This window comes from Melanotaenia boesemani, chromosome 22, assembly GCF_017639745.1.
Source record: "Melanotaenia boesemani isolate fMelBoe1 chromosome 22, fMelBoe1.pri, whole genome shotgun sequence".
NCBI classification, from domain to species: domain Eukaryota; kingdom Metazoa; phylum Chordata; class Actinopteri; order Atheriniformes; family Melanotaeniidae; genus Melanotaenia; species Melanotaenia boesemani.
In genome coordinates, this window is record NC_055703.1 from 15,381,987 (window position 1) to 15,402,128 (window position 20,142).

Genomic DNA, 20,142 nt, shown 5'->3' on the forward strand with positions numbered 1-20,142 from the left:
AAAGCATGCAAAAATATATCAGATTCATCTGAAAAAACAAATAAGGAGTGATGCAGATAAAATAAAACCTGCAGTGCGGTTGGAGTAAGTCATCCTGTCAAATCCCAACAGAGATAACAAGTGAAATATGGAGTGTGAGTTGAAGAAAAAGTCCCTCAAGGTACAGAGCGCTGCATGTCTTGTGTCATTTAGCTCATGCTGCCGACTAGTGGTACACCATCATTTCATGGTAGGCATATAAAAAAGCTGCAAAAAAACTTGGATGAAACCTGGATGTTTTCAAAATTGTAGTAATTTTAATAGTATATTTCTGTGGCATGTTCTGTTTCAGCTTTACACATTTATTTCCACAAATGGAAACAAATCAAATGGTTGAATCTCAGACTCATACCCCAATCAAACAGTTTGAGTTGATTTGCATTTTACAGTTTCAAAACTTATTTCCAAAGTTGTTTAAAAAAAAAAGTTTATCTTGCATTTCTACACACTTAAAAACAAGTTTAATTACAAAACAATACATATATTTTGGTCTCCACAGAGTGCAACATCAGCATTGTTCAACAATCATTGCCAGAAAAAGATCTTCCATTCCTGACATTATCGACATGAATGAACAACTCTTTTCAAGTCACAAGAAGGAATCCGCTTTCCTTTTCCAAAATTCGGGATTAGCAGAGGTGAGTCGAAATTCCTCCAAATGAGGCCCATGTATGGACATAAGAAGAGAGATCAGTCAGTCTTCTCTCTCTTCTCTCTGCGGGCCTTTCTCTTCAGCTGAAGCGTCTTTAGTTCAGTCATGGTGGAAAAGGTCCTGTGTACCCACACCATCTGTCAGAGTGAAACACACAAACATTGGCAGGTGTTTACCCTGGAAAACTAAGCTAAGGAAAGCTAAGGTGGGGAAAAAAGTTCAAAACTTACCACAATAATGACTGCGTTGAGAAGAAGAGGAATTGAGTAAACCAATGAGATGAACATGCCCTTGGAGTCAAAGTACTGAAACTGAGAGAAAGACCTGCAAAAGAAAAAAAAAAGAAAAAAACCCAAGACAATAGAGTACTTATTATTTTAATGTATTTTTATAAGCATAATAGCAAAAAGACACATAAACCGATTTCTTACCTCCAGTTCATGGCTGCAAACTCATTTAGATATTCAGCAGTATAAACCAGGCCAACTGTGAAGAGAGGCAATACCAATTGGTAAACATGCACTACAATGCCATCACCTTCCTGCTATCATGCCATTACTAGCTCATTTATCTTAAAAATTAAGTTTTTATTGAACAAATTGGACTTTTAATTTTATCTAGAATTTTCAGCCTTTACTGCTGACATTGCTTTAATTAAGTAACTTTTTTAGTTAATATATAATTATATAAAATGCCAATGATACTTAGAAATTGACATTTTATAATACAGGGACACAAGTAGAAACAGACCAAATAAAGCTTTATGGCATCTTTTGCTCTAAACTATTCAGCAAAATATATAGGTAATAGCGTTGTTTTGTAGCAGCCACATAAACGTGATGTGAATGTCACATCACACTAAGCAGCAGGCTAGTTAATTAAATAAATGACTGGAAATAAATAATAATAATAAAAAAAAGAACATACATATATTTAGGTCGTATTCCTATTTGTTTTTATTTTAACTGAGTTTATTATTGCAGGGGTTTTCTGATGAACGTACCAATGAGCAAGAAGTGGCAGATCTGAGCTCTGTAAAACCTGCAGGTTACCACAGTCAGGAACAAACACACAACATGAAACAGCAAGAGCCCGATGAGCCAAGGCTCTGACCACTGCACCTGCAAACCACAACAGACACAAGCAACTGTTAGCAGCACTGATTACTGAATTTAAAAAAAGCCCTCCAAATTCATACGATCGTGTTTTTAGCAGTAACTTTTCTCTGACTTCAGAACTCCAATCGGATACTCAGTTCTCTCATTTCAGAGGCTAGCTAGCAGCTTGCTAGCCCCTCAAATCCGAGAAGTTGCCATTTTCACTTACAGACATGATAAAGGTCCATATCGACGTTATTCTTAAATTACTAAAGCCGTCGATGGGGATCGAGCTGATATTCTCTGCTTTCTGGTCAGTCATCTTCATAGAACACCAAACTGACCATACGGTTTTAAGCTAAGCTAAGCTAAGCTAAACGTCATGTAAACAAGACAGAAATGCGGAAGAAGCTAGCATGTGACGTCAGAGAGACGACCAATCGTTTGTCTCCAAGGGTAAAGTCACTCATTGAGAAAACTTAATGAAAAGCAAAGCATGTACACACCTAATAAACATGTAAAACTAAATTTAAATATAATTAAGGTTGAATAATTTTATTGTTTTCATTTTCTTTTCTTTTTTTAGGCTGTTCAACACTTCAAAGGAAAACCAAAAATTTTCTTTCTGTGTTGCAAACTCATTTATTACACACCAACATACAAACATCACAACTTCCAAAATCTTTACAAATGATCAAAATTACACAGAAATTCAGAAGTCTCATTAAATATTCTGGAGATAAGTAGGTCTAGTTCAGTTGCTCCACTCTGGTGGAAAAGAGTGGCCCAGTTTCCTTCCTTCCTTCTTACTGTGCCAGTCTTTACAAATCCTTTACAGTCATTAACCAACAGTGCACTGTTCATAAATATTTTTCCTTATTTATTTCAGACACATTAACACTACCTGTCATTACAGTCCTGCTGCAGGTGTCACATACCCAAATTATCCTTCTGCACACATCCACAATCCAGCTAGATGTCTGATTAAAAAATAATTTACAAGTGAAATTAGGCACCTATATATTTCAGTACATTAACAGTAAGCGTAGAGCAACATATACAATACACTGGGTCTGCAAAAAAAAAAAACCATTTATATAGTATAATTGTATTAACAATGTATACCTCTGCAGATGTGTGTTGTTTCCATTTCCACAGAAGACATTTGAACATGTAACAAAACAAACTAAAAAAGTAAAAGAAATAAAACAGGGGAATTTGTACAGAACCTAGCCATCATCTATTTTTTTATCTTTACTTTTCCTACAGATATGACAAATCAAAACAGGATTATTTAAAGAAGGCATACCTTTAGAATAGCTCCCGTCAACAAAACAAACATCTCTGATTTAATCTTGATGTAAAAAAACAGTTTGAAAATGTTATTTCAAAAACACAAACATTATGATCATACAAAAAAAAGTCTTTGGTCAGAGTCTGTGGTTTACTGGTATATACAGTAAAACTTGAAAAAATAACTGGAGAAGATCCATGTTGCTAAGCTCAGCTCAGGTTCTGTTTCTGCCAGGGTGAAAGTCAGGGACAAAAGCTGCAGCCACTGTGATCGGAGTAGAGTAACCAAGGGCAAAATTGTAAAGACCAAGCATGAGACACTTCCAGGTGGAGCGAAGCGCCTTTCCAACATTCTGAAAGCAGACAGAAATAACTTAAGATGATAAAATTGTTCTCTCACACTCCCAAATCTGAGTCATTTTCATTGCACAACATCCACACGACAAAGTCTGTGATTTCCAAGTGATTTGAGTGTAAACAGGTTAAAAAAATATCATATTAAGATCTGAGACAGGAAAGGATTTCAAGGCTAAATATTTGGTGCTGCAGAACAATAGCACAGCAGGAGGAAAGGCACACTGTCCTCCTGTCTAAAATGTAAATTAAAAATTCCTGTGAACACTATTGTCTTGAATGCTTTGGACAGGAAAAGGCTGACTGGCTGCAGCGGAAACAGGAAGCCACATGTTTAACAAAAAGAAAAAAAGATCCTATTTCCTCAACATAGTAGGTAAATATAACTCTTTCTACTAGTTGAACTAGCTTAAAAATTGCTTGAATTTTCTTTATAAATAACTTTAAATGTAATTTTCTTTGTTATTTTTATTATAAAAGGAAAAAGGGACTTTCTCTAGAGGAAGGCAGCATACAAGTACTGCAACCCCATACACAATTATTATTATATGGAAATTAACATTAAAGGGGCCAACAAAAATGTATTTTTCAAAAGCTGCTATGTATAAATATGTCTGGCCACTGACTAACCTAATGTAGTTTGTCACATCAAAGGTAAATAAGGATTATGATATAATCAAATAAAAAAAGACCCCTGAATCCATCATAAATATCCCCATAATTATTACAGTATTTTTCAGTGATTAAAGAATATTCAACAGGGACAAGCTGAATAACAAAGATATTCCCAGGGACTAACTGATCATTGAGGGTGGGGCTTTAAGTTGTTTGGTCTCAGCAGACAGAGACCACACATGCAAAGCTGAAAAAGGTCTTAAGTGAGAATAATCTCTGGATTTGATCTGGTGATGTCAACATGAGCCCAACATTTAGGCCAACAAACTGAGATATAGTGGTGTTACCGTAATAAAATGCACCTGTGATATATGGTATTATAAGGTATATAAGGTAAGGTAAACAGATTTGTGTAGATAAATGCAAAAAATTGACATCTTAGGAGACTTCAAATGTCTGCTTGTTGGTCAAATAGTTTCATAATTAATGAGGAGCTGTAAAAAAACAGAAAATGTAATTGAAAGGAGTTCCAGTAGATTGTAATATAAAGGATTTTAGTAATGAATAAAAACCAACCTTCTTGACTTTTTTGTAGCTTTCTTTCTTCCTTCTCTTTTTCTCTTCTTTTGCCTCATCATCCATCAGTGGCTCATACTTCTCTTGCTGAAAAGCAATATGTATTTCTTTGTGCCACTTCTCATTTTGCCCGCTGCCATCAGGCACTTGTTGGCTATCATCATTGGAAGATTGATCCTGTCTTTCCGGCTGATCCACACAGTCAACGTGCCGTTGATACTTTGCACCGCGACCACTTGAAGTCTCACCTGAAGCTGCTGCTGAGTTCCTGTCAAACAGCCTCGATGGAAGAGATTTAGGCTTCATGTTATCTTCTTGTTGCGAATTTCAGAGATGCAGTAAAAGGGAACAGCTTCCTCGGGAGGTCATGTATGTTGTCAACAGACGTTATGTGCATGAGTGGAAGTGCATTCCACTGGTCTGATTTGTGTGGGGGATTTGGCACGGAGCCCTTAAAGGTGCAAATCCTTCCTCCTCACAAGATTGACCTTAGAAAGCCTCAGGATTTCAAGAATGTGTGAGTTAGTGAATGAAGTGTTCATCCGAGGGTTGTGTAGACCTGTCCTGTACTCTAATGTACACTTGTATCTATGGGTAAAATAAAAAGTAAAAAAAATAGTATAAAAGTGAATGTACATAACATTAAAATAGACAATTTGCTGGCAGCAAATTGTAGTTTTGGTATGATGTTAGAGAAATGATATGCCCCTTCTGATATGACATATTGCAAAAAGAGGTAGGGTCTATGAACGCCTTTAAAAATTAATGGAAGAGAAAGAAAAAAAAAAGCACTTGTAGTTGGAACTGTTTTCAACTCAAGCATGTGAAATGTGATCAAATACATTATAAGTTGTAAAAATCCCAGAACACCTTCTTTGGCACAACATCGCCATTTATTTCTTGCAAATGTTTTATTAAAACAGAACGAGACTTTTAACAAGTAATAAATGAACTTAACAAATGAAAAAGTCCCGTCCTGAAAGGGGAAGTAAAAAACATCTGAACGAACAAATTCAATATGAAAAAACAAACGGCCATCTGTGTTTTCTGCAGTCTTACGGCCTGAATGAAGTGGTAAATTATAGCAATATTACTGATCCTCATTTTGTCGTCTTTGAGAGTCGTTTTTGTCACGCTCTGGATCTTTGAGACGGAGGATGCGGATGAAATTGGACTCTGGAAGAGAACTGAGAGAGAGAGAGAGAGAGAGAGAATAAATAAATAAGCAACAAAAATAACACTGTTGTGAGCCTCTTCAATTGTGTGGAAAGTAGAGCTGTGAATCTTCTGACACCAGGGCATGATTTAGTGCATCTTTATGATTCTATAACCACACATAACACATGGCTATGTAAAGCACTCTGTTACCTTTTTTATGAAAATTGCTCTAGAAATAAATAATTATGGATTGATTACCTCAAATGTTTGTAAGTATGGTATGGATGGTATGTTATCCATGGTTTTATTTTTTTAATGAAACCATGTTGACAAATCACGTATATACCTACGCTACTTGATTTACGCATCTAATTCTGTGCCTCAGCTTTAATGACTCTGTAGGGTGTAGTTATAGCTGTTTCTGTAAAGTGACATTTCTGATGTGGTCACAGCTCCAAATGTCTTCAGTGGCTGATCAAGCTCAGGGTTCTCTATGACCTAATAACCTCATAGTTTTAACCATAAAAGTTGCTGAAGGTTTGGTGATTTGGTGAAGTGTGTGGGTGAGCTCGATTGATTAATCAGGCTTTCTGTGCAAGGTGCAAACATTAGGTTCCAGTAAAAATATTTACTTTTGTTTCTCTTGTTGTTTTATTTCTAACTGTTTTATTAAAGGTAGATTTTATACGGCAAGGGAAGTTTGCTAGTTTGTTCATGCTTTCTGGGAAGTTTATAACATCCTGTGTGTGTCTAAATACCCCCATTTGTCATGTTTTTAATAACCCATTGCTCTTTAGTCCCCTGCCATAGCATCCTTAACAGTAATGTTAGCATAACATTTGAGCTACTTCATGTACTGCTTTGGTTTTTATGGCAGTAAAGTAACTGTACAACTATGTCTGCCAGAATTCAGAAAAAACCCCCAAAACAAACAAACTACTGTATACTGTCATTTTGTGTAGGCTGAAAATGTCTTGCCCCTCCATCAATGCAGAAACATTTAGGTCCACAACAAGATGCATCTTAGAATTAAAGAAGGGCAACATCTCTCTGGGATTACAGCTCTTAGAAGACACCAAACAGCACAGTAGAGTCACACAGCCTTTAGCCCTGAATGGTTTACTTCATGAAATCACATTACCACATCTGGGTGGTCTAAATACTTTGGTAAACATACATACACAAACAGCAAGAAGTTGTGTCAGTGGGTTACCTCATGTTCTGTGGGGTGAGGAAAACAAACTGTCTATAATGTTGACCCAAAGCCACTTTCAGCATCATGTCCATAGAAATCCTCCTGTTCACCATGTCCTAATAGAACAAAGGACAGAGGACAGTTAGACAGTACAGATAAATTGTCTCCCAAAAGCCTCTTCCCTCTCCAAAGTCTATTTGTTATTACTGATGACTATCTCAGATTGCAATTTGGGCCTTTAGCACACATATGCATCCAAACTCCAAAGTCAAGGAAACTTTGTCTTGTTACCATGTAAACATCAAACTCGTCAAGACAGCGGAAAGGCGCCTCTGTGATGGCCCAAAGAGAGAGGACAAAGCAAACGGTGGAGAATGACCGTTCGCCTCCAGACAAGGAACGCATGTCGCTTATGTCAGCATTGCTTTCTTGGCCTGGTTGGACCTAAACAGGATAAAGAAAAAGAAGGGAAAAAAAATAAGAGATTAATTGCAGTTTTGAACATGAAATTTGTGCTTGAAAATATGTATTATGAGTGAAAAGACCTCATGAACAGCAGGGAAACCAAATTTTATATACAATTAACTACCTTTCACAATAATTTTTAAGAACTCCTGCCAAGAAGAAACTCTTTATAGCTCCATTTTTATATAAAGAGTAGAAACTTACTACTTACTTAAATTTAGTACATTAAGAATAAAAAACTGAGTCTGTAGTGCACTCCGGAGAGTCAGTATTCTTACTGAGATGGAGAGGGTTTCATTCTTGTGGTCAAATATCATACTTCCGCTGTAACCTCTCTGAGCAAGCATGCTATTAAAGTAGTATTTACAGCGGGCCGAGAGGAACCTAAGAGAAAATAAATAAATAAATAAAATATTTAGATAATGTCAGCAGAACAGAGTGCCTAAAAGAGAAAATGACACACACACATAGAACATCACTGCTAAATCAGGTAAAGATTCACCACTTGCCTCCTTAAGTCGGCGTAAACTTGAAGTCTGTGGTTCATCACACTGTCCATGCATTTTATGAAGCTGTTGAGGTTCTTCATTTGATGCGACATGTTCTTGTAGTTCTCCATGGCGTCATGGTACTGCCTTAATATAATGAGATGAAGTGAACAAAGTAAAACTCTCTGCTAATATTTGGTGTGGTGGAAGTGTGATATTTGAAAAACATTCACATGGCTATGTGTCTTGGTGCCATCTGAGAAAATAGTGTGATACATGCCAGTCTACTGATGCAAGAATCCAAGTAACATACTTCACAATCTCCTCGCGGTCCCCTTGTTGCTCCTGCTGGGTAGAGATCTTCACTTTGAGGCGAGTGATCTCAGTGTCCAGAGTCTTGGCTGTGCGACGGACGTCAATACGTTCTGGACAGATTTTAGTAGCCTTGGCCACAGATGTCTGAATCGAAAAGTTAAAGGAACTCTTAATTTCAAACTGTAAGATATTCAAGCCCAGCATCAACAAATGAGCAGATATTTCAATAACTACCTGTTAAACTAAGCAGTGCTCAGGTAGTAACTTCAACTAAAAGAATAAATAAAAACACATTTCTCTGATGGGAAAAATATGTTTATATCAATTACATCTTTCAGAGCATAATTAGACATACCTTTATTTCCTCCTCTTTGCTTTTTAGCTGGTCTTCAAGAGTCTGTATATTGCGGAGATGGGCACTGCGTTTGTCATCGTAATGTTTCTTGTGATGTTTGGACTTCATCACCTCCTGGTCACTTTTACTCAGTTCCTCCTGTAATGTGACAAAAAGACAATAAGTAACCTGGTGAACTTCACCCAGAAGCCAACACACAATGGTTGATGCTGATATCTCTAGACCAGGGGTGTCAAACTCCAGTCCTCAAGGGCCACTGGGGAAGGGAAACAACAAAAACCTGCAGGAGTTTGTCACCTATGCTCTGACAGAGAACTGCTAAATGACTGAGATATATATAAGTTTAAGTTTGCTATGACTGTCATTATAAATTCTGTCTACTGATCTGGTTCTTTACAGATTCCCTCATCAAGCAAAAAAAAAAAAAAAAAAAAAAAAAAAAAAACAAAACTAATATGGATGCCAAAACTACAGCTCTGATATGAAAAAGGGAAAATAATACGTCACTTAATATAAAAACTTACATGAAGTCAACAAAGAATGCAATAAATTAAACACTAACCACTATATTGTGACGTTTATTAATGTAATACTGCTACTTTAACCAGAAACAAATTCACCACATGAATAAATTAACAAGTCATTGTTACAACATCTGGCTTTTTTTTTTCTTTTTAAACTTGTCTTGTCCAGCATCCTAGCAAGCAGAATGATGGTCTGGCTGCTGTGTTGTGCCAAATTTTGCTTTGCCATGGGGAACTTTATGGGTATAAGTCTCCTCTTGATAATCAGATTTTTTTGTTTAAATTCTTATTTCTTTTTTAGAATCACATAATTTCCATTATATTGCTGGACCTGAACAGAGGCGACACAAAAAACAAAAGCTAAACGAGAGTAGCTTAGTGTGTAAACCCACAGGTCAATGCAGTGTGTGTGTCAGCGTGCAGAGGACTCATATATGAGGACTCAAAGGTGAGTGTGATCGCGCAAATGCCACCACGCCTCTACAAAGGTTAGAGGCAGACTGGGGTGGCCCAGAGACCTGGGCGACCAGCAGCAGTACTGGAGCACAAATCACAGCCACCCCACTACCAAGACGACCCCGGACCCGCCCAGAAGGTGGCAGAGGAAGGGCCCAGCCAACATATCTTAGTAGTTATCAATATATGAGGAAATGTACATCTTGTATCCTTTCTTGCATTTGCTCTAGAAAGGCAGAGCTCCCAGTCTGAACCAGCTGATGAAGATCAGTAATGGATATCTTTGCGGAATCTTGAAGGCACCTTGTATAAAAGCTCGCCATCTTGATAGTTAGTGCCAGCGTGGAAAGTTACAAGCACACACTCAGGAGCGGAAGTAGAAATTTCAGTTGACCGCTGCATCGAACCCATTCAGAAATTAGTGCTTGTGCTATTTTTATGTTTCTCAATGAAATGTACCCATAATCTGGATCGCCTCTTCCTTAACAAAGAGTCATGCATGTCTGACATAGTTTACTTCTAGTCAGTGAGCTGGCAAGCACCTCTCGACTCAAACTGATACAGGCATTGATAAGCCCAGTGGTGGATGATTCCGATGCTTTGGAAAAAAGCCTATAAATAACTTGAAATAAGTCATTTACCTAGAGAATTAACCTAGTTAAACGAGTTTTCAGATGACAAAATATTTGGCCTGGCCTTTATTTATATAACAGGAAAGTCGTAGGCAAATTTATTTGCATTTTGGATGCTTCTTACTCAGGTCCGCATCTCTTTAACAGACTGCTTTTTTCAAGAGCATTTGCAGTATCTACAATCAATATCTAGTATTTGTATATATTTAAAGATGCATTACATAACTTGCAGACCTTAAAACTCCGCGTTCCAGACAAGTTTGATGACACAGTCACATCTATCATGCGCATATCTGGAGCCGTTGCTGCCCAGCAGCGCCCCGAAACCCTACTATACAACTTTTTCATACGAGAATGCCACGTGACACTGCAGCCAGGTTACGCTTCACACGCTAGCAAACAGATATAAACACACCAGCTGTTTTGATTGCGCATCCTAAACTGATTCAGCAAAGAAATGCAAGACATTATCAGAGATAGAAAAGAAAAAGAGAATAGGACAGAACAAGAGTCGAGATAAGATTTTCTTTTGCTGGCTGGAGAGATCTCACAGTACAGGTACATCTGGATGTTGAATTATCCGTCAACAGGAGGTGCATCACTGGGAGCCTTGCAAAAGCTCTGTAGTGCATTTAAAGTATGTGGGATTAACGCTCCATCTCACTTACCATTAAGAATTTTTACCTTTTTTCCCCCAGTAAATTTATTGCATGAATAACTGCATTACCTTGATTGAATCAGCCTCTTCAACAATGGTGTTGATTTTTTCTTTGTGCTGCTTGTATTCCTGCTCTGCTTTTTCGTAGTCTGCTTTGAGGCTTGCCAGTTGGGTTTTTGCTTCCTCGTACTCTGTACGCTTAGTTGAAATCTTTGCAACAACCTCTTGCAGCTCCTCCTCCTGTGTCATATCACAATAACAGTCTATCAGACCAGTTTACTGATTACAGAGGTCCACATTTCTCATATGTACATATACTTCATTTAATTACAGTGGTTTCTTGTGTACATAGGAAAACACATCTGTACAAACCAGTGGCCTGAGGTCTTCTGACTGAGGCTCTTCCACATTCTGTAAATCTGTCAGCTCAAGCTCCAATTTTGTGGCCTTGCTCTGGAATAAATACATCAATTTCATTTTAAAAATTAGTTTTACATCAGAGTAAAATTTTTTGAGACATGTTGTACAGGAGTCTCTTTATTGTATTAAAATTCTTTAAACTGAAAGGGTTATCTGTTTATTTTTTTAAATAAAGTCTTTAATAAATTCACATAATGTAAAATACAAAAGCTATTTGAAAAATATTAATCTGATCAACAATTAGGTTATAGACTATTTTTCTCAAAGTGGAATAAAAACCTATCTGATATAAAGTTTATTATTTGCATTCATTTTAGACATAAGTGAGTAAATATGAAGGACATTTACTTTAGCTGTCTTTTGGTCTATATAAGCTCGTCTCAGTAGTCCTTCATTCTGTTTAATGTCTTCATCCAGCTTCCTCATCTGTTGCTGGAAACGAGCTTCCTGAGCTTCCTGGTTCTGCAGCTCCCTCTGTAAGTGCCTGACGGAGTAATGAGAGGAACCAGAGAGAAAAGACAACAGAGTGACAGTGAGAACATTAAAAAAGGGGACAAAAGTGCAGCTTTATGTGTACATTCACATAGTCAAACTACTTCAATCATTGTTTAGATTTCATTATATTTCAAACACAACCCTGGGTGTGACCAATGTTGTTCCTTAACGATGCAATCATTTGTTATGAACTGCCTTATACAGTTATTATACACACAATTATTATAAATTATTATAAATTGTTATAAGTTATTATAAATTGGACTAATGTGGATCATATGATGGACAATAATTATTTTGATGGAATTGGACTGCATCTTTAAAAGTGCTTTAAGATGACTTTGTGAATTAGTACTATTCAAATAAAGATTCATTTAAATATTGTATACAGAAAAGTATACATTTTTCAAACTTGACAATAGTTAAAACCAAACAAAATAGAAAATACTCACCTGATTTCCTCCTCAACATCTCCAGACAGATATTTTGGTCTGGTTTGATCAGCACTGTAACTACGGTTACTGTAGATCTGATCACCATCCTTAGAGAAGGCCTGATAACAGTTCTGAGGAGGACTTCTTCCTTGCATCACTTTTCGAGCCTCTGTGCGATTCTATACACACACACACACACACACACACACAAAGAAAATCCCTGTTAATACATCAGAGTTTAACAAGAAAAACTGTCAGGTTACAAGATTTCGAGACTGGTCATATGACTAACAATACCAATAAAACAAAATCATGGATTAACTTGCACTGTTGACTTATTGTAATCAGAATTTAAAAATTTTCTAGAGGTCAGTGAAAGAGTTAAAGCCCCACAGCAAAGTTTGCCAGTTTTTTGCTTTTAGACAACCCTTACAGTTGTGGGATGAAACACCATGGTTGTAAAATAAAATTACAGCTCGTGAATAGGGTTACATGTGAATTTGCTGACACTCACATCGATTGCTAAAAATGTTAAGCAGTAACATATAACAATGTTGCAGGACCCAACAAAAATAGCATTTCATGATTTTATATCTGAGAAGAAAACGCACACCAACAACATTATTACAATATTCAAGCTTTTCTTGCTTTTTCTTATTTGCACTTTTTAAGCATCTGAATGTGGTAAAAGTGGAAAATGAATACATATTCAGTGTTTTTCCTATGCATTTTTTCTATTTATTAACTGGCTTGTATAAAGTCATTATACATTTGTCTAATGTGTATTTGTTTTAACTGGATTACAATGAGTTGCCTTGAATCAATTGTAAAGTGCCTTGATGACCTTGCTGTGAATTGATGAAATACAACTAAAACTGAACTTATCTGATTTAAAAGTAATTCGTATTACATGCATGTACTACATGACACTGTAAAAATACAAATTAACCTTTGGAAATGCTACAAACTTTAGCCACTGGCATGAAATTTGCATAAACGGACCAAGCCCTTTGAGAGAAGTTTATTTGTTCGTTGGCTTGAAGTGGGACTGACGCACCAGATCTTTAACTTAGGTGGCATTTCCCAGAACCCAACAAGAAACTTAATGTACACATCATCTAAGGAGTGTATGCTGATAGTTTGGTTTTGAACCCAATGTTACATAAAGCATTTTACGACACAGGGACTTTTCCTGTAAAAACACAGTTTATTACCTTGATGAGCAGAATACTCTCTATGCTCTTTTGATCTATGAGGCAGTTAGCCACAACTGGGTCTTCAATTTCCAGAGATTGAAGCACAGAAGGGTATTGAGGATGATTCACGGCCCTGAAACAACAGAACAAATTAATAAAAAGCCTCATTTTAGCAATTTCTGTAATGTTAAACTCCTTCCTAAATAAACTTGTTATCTTACTTTCCCTTTACTTTGAAGGTGGTCTTAAAAGATGTGAATCATTTTACTAATAAAACGCAAACATAGGTTTGTGTATCTTGTATATTATTTAGCTGTTTTACCTCTTTCGTGTGTCATGGACATGTGGCAGGAAAGGGCTGGTGATGATGGTAGGCCTACGACCTCCCAAACACACTCTGGCCATGAGGCCCTGCAGAACCTTTTCATCCTCATAGTTGTCGCATGTGAAGGCCTGTAGCTGGCCCTTAAGGCATACTTCTACAGCAAGGGCCTGCTCCGGGTCCTTCAGACAAATAAGGTGTCCTACAGACAGGAAGTACACATAACAAGAGGAATCAGAGGGATTTTTGTCATGTATGATGCACCTTTGTTTGGCTTCTGGTACAGGAGTCTAGGTGTAACATTAGCTTTCAACAGAAAGAACAACACATTTTACATCATATTTATTAGGTGTTTTGTATGAAGATTTTAATCATGCTGTATAATTTTTATTAATCAAACAGCTAGCACTGGAGTGAAAGCTTGTGTGCCACAGAAATTTACATTTGGGAACAAGTAAGTATCACATCTTACCAAGAGGTCCTCTGGGTCTGTGCTTGAACTGGCCCTTTCTGTGAGCATCCTGGATGGCACTGAGCAGTGCAGGCATGTGCTCTCCAAAACGCTGAAGTCGATTTGAACGACTTTTCTCCATAGTATTGAGGTTCCTTTTGTTAGCGTCAATGGACCTCTTGAAGATCACATACTCTCTCCTGGGCACAGATGAAGGGGACAGTTTCATCATAATAAAAGCTATAACTATCTTATATATTTGTAGTCTTGACAAGCATGAAAATATTAATTCTTTCTTAACTATATTTGTTCAGGGCCAATGGAAAGTCAATTTGATACCAAAGGCTGGATTAGAAAAGCCATTCTTCAGTGCTTAATGAGAAGACTTTGTAGATTTGAAGACCAGGGAATCCACAGTTCTATTGTATTTACATATGTAGCAGACCAGGAAGAAATAAAGTTAGATGCTCATAAAAAATATTTTAAAAATTATATCAATTTTTTTTCAAAATACACCAATTTATTTATTCCATCTCTTTGGAATGTACTTGTGTCAGGGAAGGCAAACATTTGTAAAAGCTACCCAGGCACATAAACCTAATAGTTATGAATGCGGGATTTATCTTCCTTAAGAAGTGTTCATTTCTTACTTTATCTTATCTTGCTCTTCTTTGGCACGGTTACTGGCATGTTCATACTGGTTAATCTGCTGTCCTAGAGTGGAAATCTGATGTTTCAGGTTTTCCAGCTCAGTTTGGATCTGCTCCACACGTTCTGCTCTTGCCTGGCTCTCTGCACCTGTTGTTTGGCTGATGCTAGAGGGAAGAATAAGACATAAAGAAATGGGACAGAAAAGTCAACACAAAGTCAGTAAATTCTATACTTGCACGGAAAGCAGAAGAGATGAAAACCGAATAAGACTCCTCACCTTATTTTCAGATCATTTATCCTAGAGGACAGCTGTGCTTTGTCCTTTTCCAGGTCTCTAATGCTAGCTCTGCATGTGTGTACAGTAACCTGCCGACCACATGTAAAGAAAGAGTAAAAATATTTTCCATTTAGATAGTTGCATTACAAGCATCACAGTGACAAGGACAATGTAAAACAATGTATAGAAAGCAGGATATATGCCATGCTGTACATCACCAAAAACAAAAATACTGATTGATCACTGCATGTCATATCAAACAGGGGTTCACATTTTTTTGTTCTCTGGTATAAACCACTTTATTAAAATAGATAAAACCCCAAAGTTTGAGGGAATAGTTGGTAATGTTAAAGCAACTTTAAAAAACTTTCTCCTGAATTGCTGAGCCAGGACCTGTGACAACAGGTATGCAGTTTGTCTACAAAGCTAAGGTGAGCTTGACACATTGCATTTGCATTTTTGTGAGATATATGCACTCAAAAAAGACAGAACACAATCATGTGGCTAATATATTGGCTGAACTCTGACCTCTCTGGCTTTGACAAGGCTGTTACGTTTCTGGGACTCAGCCTTGAGCTCAGCACATTTAGGCTGAAGATCTTGAACTTGCTGGGTGAGTCCCTCCAGTTGTTCCTGAATCTGCTTATACTTCTTTTCTGCTTGGTCCACCTTATTCTGCATAATGACATGAGAAAAGGTATTTCAATACTGGAGTATAGGTTATGATATTAGTGGCTATAACAGAGCTTTGCATAAACAAGTCCTAAATTGGGATGAAAGCCATCTAAAAAAAAGCTGTAACTATTTAATAAAAATACCATTCCAGAAATAAAATCACATGCTAAAAAACAAACAATAATAAATATTCGCAGGTGAGTTGAAAAAAAAGTAAAAACTGTTATAGAAATATCCCAGATGTGCCACACCTTCCATTCGTCCACCTTCTCATCATATTTCTCTGTGGAACGTTTGTCTAATTGCAGCTTCTCCTTCATCGGCTCCAAGCCCTTTTCCATCTCAGCCACCTGCAACATTTAATTCCCATTAAATAGAATTTAAAATACCTTCCTATCATATATTGCACTAGCCCAGTCTCAGGGCCAAAGTGAATGTGAAGCATGGTATTCTATACACTCTAAAGGCATTCTCACCAAAGCCCAAGCCATTTGTTTCTGTAACTCTTCCAGCTTGGTGTGCATTTCATCAAGTGATGCAAGGCTTTTGTAACGGTCCTCTGTCTCCAAGTATTTCCGCTTTAGTTCTTTCAAACACTGTAAAAGTAACATAATCATCCTAGTTTCTACAAAGCATAGGTGCTAGTGAGCTGTTAAAGGCTAAATTGTGAAAATGACAGTATTATTGTACTTTGTAAGTGAAACTAATTCATACTTCACTGTGTTGCTCAACTTTATCCTCTGTTACGTGCTTGGTGGTTTTGATGTAAACAAAGTCCTCTCTCATCTGCTCCAGTTGGGTAGCTTTCATAAAAAACTGTAATGATGAGAAAAAAAAGCACTGCAGGAAAAGAAATACATTTCAAGAAGACAAAGGGTCTACAGCCCTGTACCACCTCTTTGATATCTGTTACTGTAGTGCTTTATGTTTTCTATGTGAACTACCTCAGGATAACTTAACAAAATTACTTAAAACCCATCATATATAGATGGGCTGTTAGGAGCACAACAGATTTGTACATATCTGATCATGAACCAAAATCCTCCCTCAGCCCTGGATGAGAAGTTAGAATGTTTGTGTCTGATTTATGGCAATCCATTTCCCACGTAACTCAGTAACATTGTGAAAGCACTTTAACAAAGTCCACAAACGTTGTCAAGATATTTTACCAAAAGCTGACTTATTTAAACGTGTTTGGGTAATAATGGAGAACAAATAGGACTACAGAAATGAGCATGTCTCAGTCAACTTGCAACAGATTTGGACTGGTAAAAAAAAAAAGTGTAATGTAATCCATGCAGCAAGTGAGGTATTTTAAGCTGGTGAAGTGTATGGTTAGTGCCGTATTTTAAACAAACCTTATACTTGTCCCCTTCTCCTTTTGAGTGTAGAAAGTATTTGCTCATCTCCTGAGTCAGAATTGATACAGGATTGTTGACCTTTGGAAGACAAAAGATCTGTTATAAGCATCTGAAAATTTTCCTCTATTCTTCACCGGTAGTCTTTCATAATGGATCATCTGTCACTTCAAAAGGTTTGCATGAACAACCAACGTCAGGGTTTCTGTTACATAAATGATAGTGGTCCACCGTCACAGCAAAATAAAACTAGCCATGCCTTCAGAATTACGATTTTTTTTTTTTTTTTTAGACGTTACAAATGTAAATTATATTGTTTGAATGGTTCTGTGCTTTTATGTGCAATGACTGACCCTGTTATTTTATAATTAACATGAAACTTCGTCTGTAGCAGGGCAGATTTGTGCATGCGGTGGTGTCCGTGTTTTTAACTGCCAAATGTGATGTATACATTTTCGTACTTTCTTAGCAACAGCACCATAAAATGACAGCGACAAAAGAAAGAGTAAGATTGAACTGTGAGATGCAAAAACACTATATACAGTACACATTTAACAGATATCCAGGTCAAAAATAGAAAAGATAACAGATGTAAAAGAAAAATATATATATATAAAAAATGGTGGTGCATGAAGAAAAGAAAATTAAAGAAAAGAAAAACAAAAAACAAAACAAAAGACAAAAAAACATGAGAAATGAAGTGCTCTCAGCCTGGCAAACTGTGCTATTTGATAAGGCTACATTACATGTTTGCCTTAAATAACATTCCTTAAATAATGTATTTATAAATGGTTTAAGTTGTTATAATTTTTGTGGGTTAAGGAACAGTTTTAAAAAAAAACTATACATGTATGTGAAATAAGATTTTATGTGACTCCGGTTTAAACAACACTGAATTCATCCAAAGTTTGTAGAAAATACCCAAAAGTCTCATACCTGGATATTGTAATTGTCCAGAATGGAAAGGAGCTCTTCCTTTTTGGTTGAGATAACCTGACCTATCACAAGATAAAAAGTTTATTAATGCAACTATAGTGTGTGTCTTAAATGTACCAAGCAATGGCAGGCATCCCTTTAACCCAAAAGACATAAATCCAGATCTTTGGAGTTGTACCTGATTTACTTCTCAGTTTATATGTTCTTAGCCCCTCTCGTGTTATCCTTAGGTCTATAATGATAATGGGACCATACACCTCAGGTTTGTAAGCGTCCCTCCCTTTGTTACGCAGGGTGACCGATACGTCAGCTGCACTGAGGAAACAGAAATACACTGTAAATCTATAAAGTCAAATTAATTATTAAAATGTGATTTTACTTTTAGTAAAAACGAGTCAATAATCAAGCATTATGGGATTTTTAGATACATTCAAAATTCATAACAAGTCAGCAATAAGCCATGGTTTTTGAAAGGCCAACTAGAAGGAAAAAAGGGGGCAAAATATGTCTGGCAAGACAACTACATCTAGTCTCAGACAGTACATGGCAAAAAGATTCAAAATTTACCTTTCTCCTTCTTTCACAAACCCCTTGAGGGATGATCCTCTATTTGTAGCCTGTGCATTTCCACCTAAGGCAACTATGAGAGCTGTGAGAATGGCACTCTTTCCACCTGTAACAAGCAGTTTGTAAACAGAGAAAAGTATTTCAGACATCTTTTGAAACAAAAGTTTATGGAACATACTACAAAGAAATAACAAGTCTACATAAAGGAACTTTACAGACACACTCACAATTCACAAGTTTCAACATAAAGGTTAGCTTTATATTGATCACAGGTGCAATAACAACAAGGCTACACACAGGAAGTCAAATAATGATCAAGTCAATTAAAGATGGACATTTGCAGTGAGAACATGACATTAATAAAAACCAAGCAAAATGTGTTTAAGAGGTAGCATGAAGCACAAACTAAAATAAGTGATAGATTCTCTCCCTTATTGGTATTATGGCAGTTAAGAAGGTATACTTACTTCCATTGTTGCCAACAACAAAGTTGACATTGGGACAAAATGCAAAAGGACCAAGCAATGAGTGGCACATGAAATTCTTCAGTGTGATGCTTTCCACAATCCCTGCGTCACTAACCACATCGCTGGCACACTGGAACTAAACAAACGATTTATGTCGTTACTTTTTGTGGGAGACACAATATAATAAATAGTCCTTCCGAGTTTATCGTTCTCATTTTCAAAGAATTAACTGATAGGATAGGAAAGGAATGACGAAATAAGATGTAGCTGTAGACCCCCCACCCACCCACACACACACACACACACACACACACACACACACACACACAGGACATTACATACCCGTTGGTTCTGAGTAGGATCTCCCTGGTCACAATCATCAATATTTGCCTCCTCCTCTTCAGTCCTCGCCGCAGATTTTAGGCGTTTGTTTGGGTTTTCATTGCCAGCGGCGCTTCTCCGTTTAGACATCTTGGGTATCCAACTTCTCTAGCGAGCAAACGAAACTGAAAGAAACAACTCCTTTTGTTAGCATAAAGCCAGGTTTTTCGTTTAACTTTTAGTGGCGAATCTACAACCATAATGTCACATTTGCCGGTCGTTCTATCATTAGTAATGGTAATAAGAACCGACGTCACCCCGGTTCCAAGCTAAATATGACTTTACCTCAACAACTGACACTAACTTTACATGAAGTTAGCCGAATCACAGAACTAGCCTAGCTGGCTAACTAACGTTAGTTACTAAACTATCTTCTCAAAGAACTGACGAGTACCTTCTGTTTGTTTCGCACCCGTAACAGCACCTGAAAGGGTTCGCGTGATAACTTGTAACAGGTACTACCTTACCTCGGTTATAGACCCTGATGTGAAAGACCACCTACCAGATTCGGCATCTAATTCGCGCTATTTTCCCGAGTCTCGCGTGAATAAGCGAGATCGTTCAGAAAACAGCTGAAGTTTATGTTGAAATGAAAAACAGGGGAAAGATAATTTTTTATGTAGATTTTTTTGAAATGTCA

General features: G+C 37.0%; 3 protein-coding genes across 6 annotated transcripts; all 3 read right to left on the reverse strand.

The window, feature by feature from the left end:
• Window positions 1–274: 274 nt before the first annotated feature.
• tmem18 (transmembrane protein 18) lies at window positions 275–2,199 on the reverse strand. The gene is made up of 5 exons (XM_041975003.1): window positions 2,018–2,199; window positions 1,695–1,812; window positions 1,123–1,177; window positions 922–1,015; window positions 275–828 (listed from the first exon to the last, which is right to left on the reverse strand). The coding sequence occupies exons 1-5, from the start codon at window positions 2,114–2,116 to the stop codon at window positions 730–732; spliced, it is 465 nt and encodes a 154-aa protein (XP_041830937.1). The 5' UTR covers window positions 2,117–2,199; the 3' UTR covers window positions 275–729.
• A 217-nt stretch (window positions 2,200–2,416) lies between these two features.
• On the reverse strand, window positions 2,417–5,022 carry LOC121633802 (uncharacterized protein C1orf115-like). The gene is made up of 2 exons (XM_041976058.1): window positions 4,627–5,022; window positions 2,417–3,434 (listed from the first exon to the last, which is right to left on the reverse strand). Exons 1-2 carry the CDS (start codon window positions 4,930–4,932, stop codon window positions 3,297–3,299), a joined length of 444 nt encoding a protein of 147 aa, XP_041831992.1. The 5' UTR covers window positions 4,933–5,022; the 3' UTR covers window positions 2,417–3,296.
• A 473-nt stretch (window positions 5,023–5,495) lies between these two features.
• Window positions 5,496–20,040, reverse strand: si:dkey-119f1.1 (uncharacterized protein LOC557127 homolog). 4 transcript variants are annotated; one of them, XM_041976143.1, is made up of 27 exons: window positions 20,005–20,040; window positions 19,464–19,627; window positions 19,122–19,257; window positions 18,655–18,760; window positions 18,266–18,402; window positions 18,088–18,149; window positions 17,152–17,232; window positions 16,508–16,609; window positions 16,270–16,389; window positions 16,045–16,143; window positions 15,647–15,793; window positions 15,119–15,207; window positions 14,841–15,005; window positions 14,212–14,390; window positions 13,740–13,941; window positions 13,436–13,550; window positions 12,240–12,400; window positions 11,641–11,776; window positions 11,245–11,325; window positions 10,942–11,112; window positions 8,603–8,740; window positions 8,246–8,391; window positions 7,954–8,079; window positions 7,723–7,828; window positions 7,271–7,423; window positions 6,998–7,095; window positions 5,496–5,813 (listed from the first exon to the last, which is right to left on the reverse strand). In XM_041976143.1, exons 2-27 carry the CDS (start codon window positions 19,590–19,592, stop codon window positions 5,717–5,719), a joined length of 3,282 nt encoding a protein of 1,093 aa, XP_041832077.1. In that variant the 5' UTR covers window positions 19,593–19,627; window positions 20,005–20,040; the 3' UTR covers window positions 5,496–5,716. The 4 variants fall into 4 exon arrangements, with proteins under 4 accessions (XP_041832077.1, XP_041832076.1, XP_041832075.1 ...); XM_041976142.1 differs by having other exon boundaries at window positions 19,970–20,034; XM_041976141.1 differs by lacking the exon at window positions 20,005–20,040 and adding an exon at window positions 19,788–19,946.
• Window positions 20,041–20,142: the final 102 nt, after the last annotated feature.

Excerpts from the sequence above, each read along its gene's own strand:
- LOC121633802 (XM_041976058.1), bottom strand. The coding sequence starts at position 4,932 with ATGAAGCCTAAATCTCTTCCATCGAGGCTGTTTGACAGGAACTCAGCA. Across the intron at positions 3,435-4,626 it reads GCTACAAAAAAGTCAAGAAG|AATGTTGGAAAGGCGCTTCG; the intron begins GTTGGTTTTTAT and ends GTCTGCTTTCAG.
- si:dkey-119f1.1 (XM_041976143.1), bottom strand. The coding sequence starts at position 19,592 with ATGTCTAAACGGAGAAGCGCCGCTGGCAATGAAAACCCAAACAAACGC. Across the intron at positions 18,761-19,121 it reads TGTTGTTGGCAACAATGGAA|GTGGAAAGAGTGCCATTCTC; the intron begins GTAAGTATACCT and ends TGCTTGTTACAG. Across the intron at positions 13,551-13,739 it reads GTCCATGACACACGAAAGAG|GGCCGTGAATCATCCTCAAT; the intron begins GTAAAACAGCTA and ends CTGTTGTTTCAG.
- tmem18 (XM_041975003.1), bottom strand. The coding sequence starts at position 2,116 with ATGAAGATGACTGACCAGAAAGCAGAGAATATCAGCTCGATCCCCATC. Across the intron at positions 1,813-2,017 it reads TATGGACCTTTATCATGTCT|GTGCAGTGGTCAGAGCCTTG; the intron begins GTAAGTGAAAAT and ends TGTGGTTTGCAG. Across the intron at positions 1,016-1,122 it reads TTTGCAGCCATGAACTGGAG|GTCTTTCTCTCAGTTTCAGT; the intron begins GTAAGAAATCGG and ends TTTCTTTTGCAG.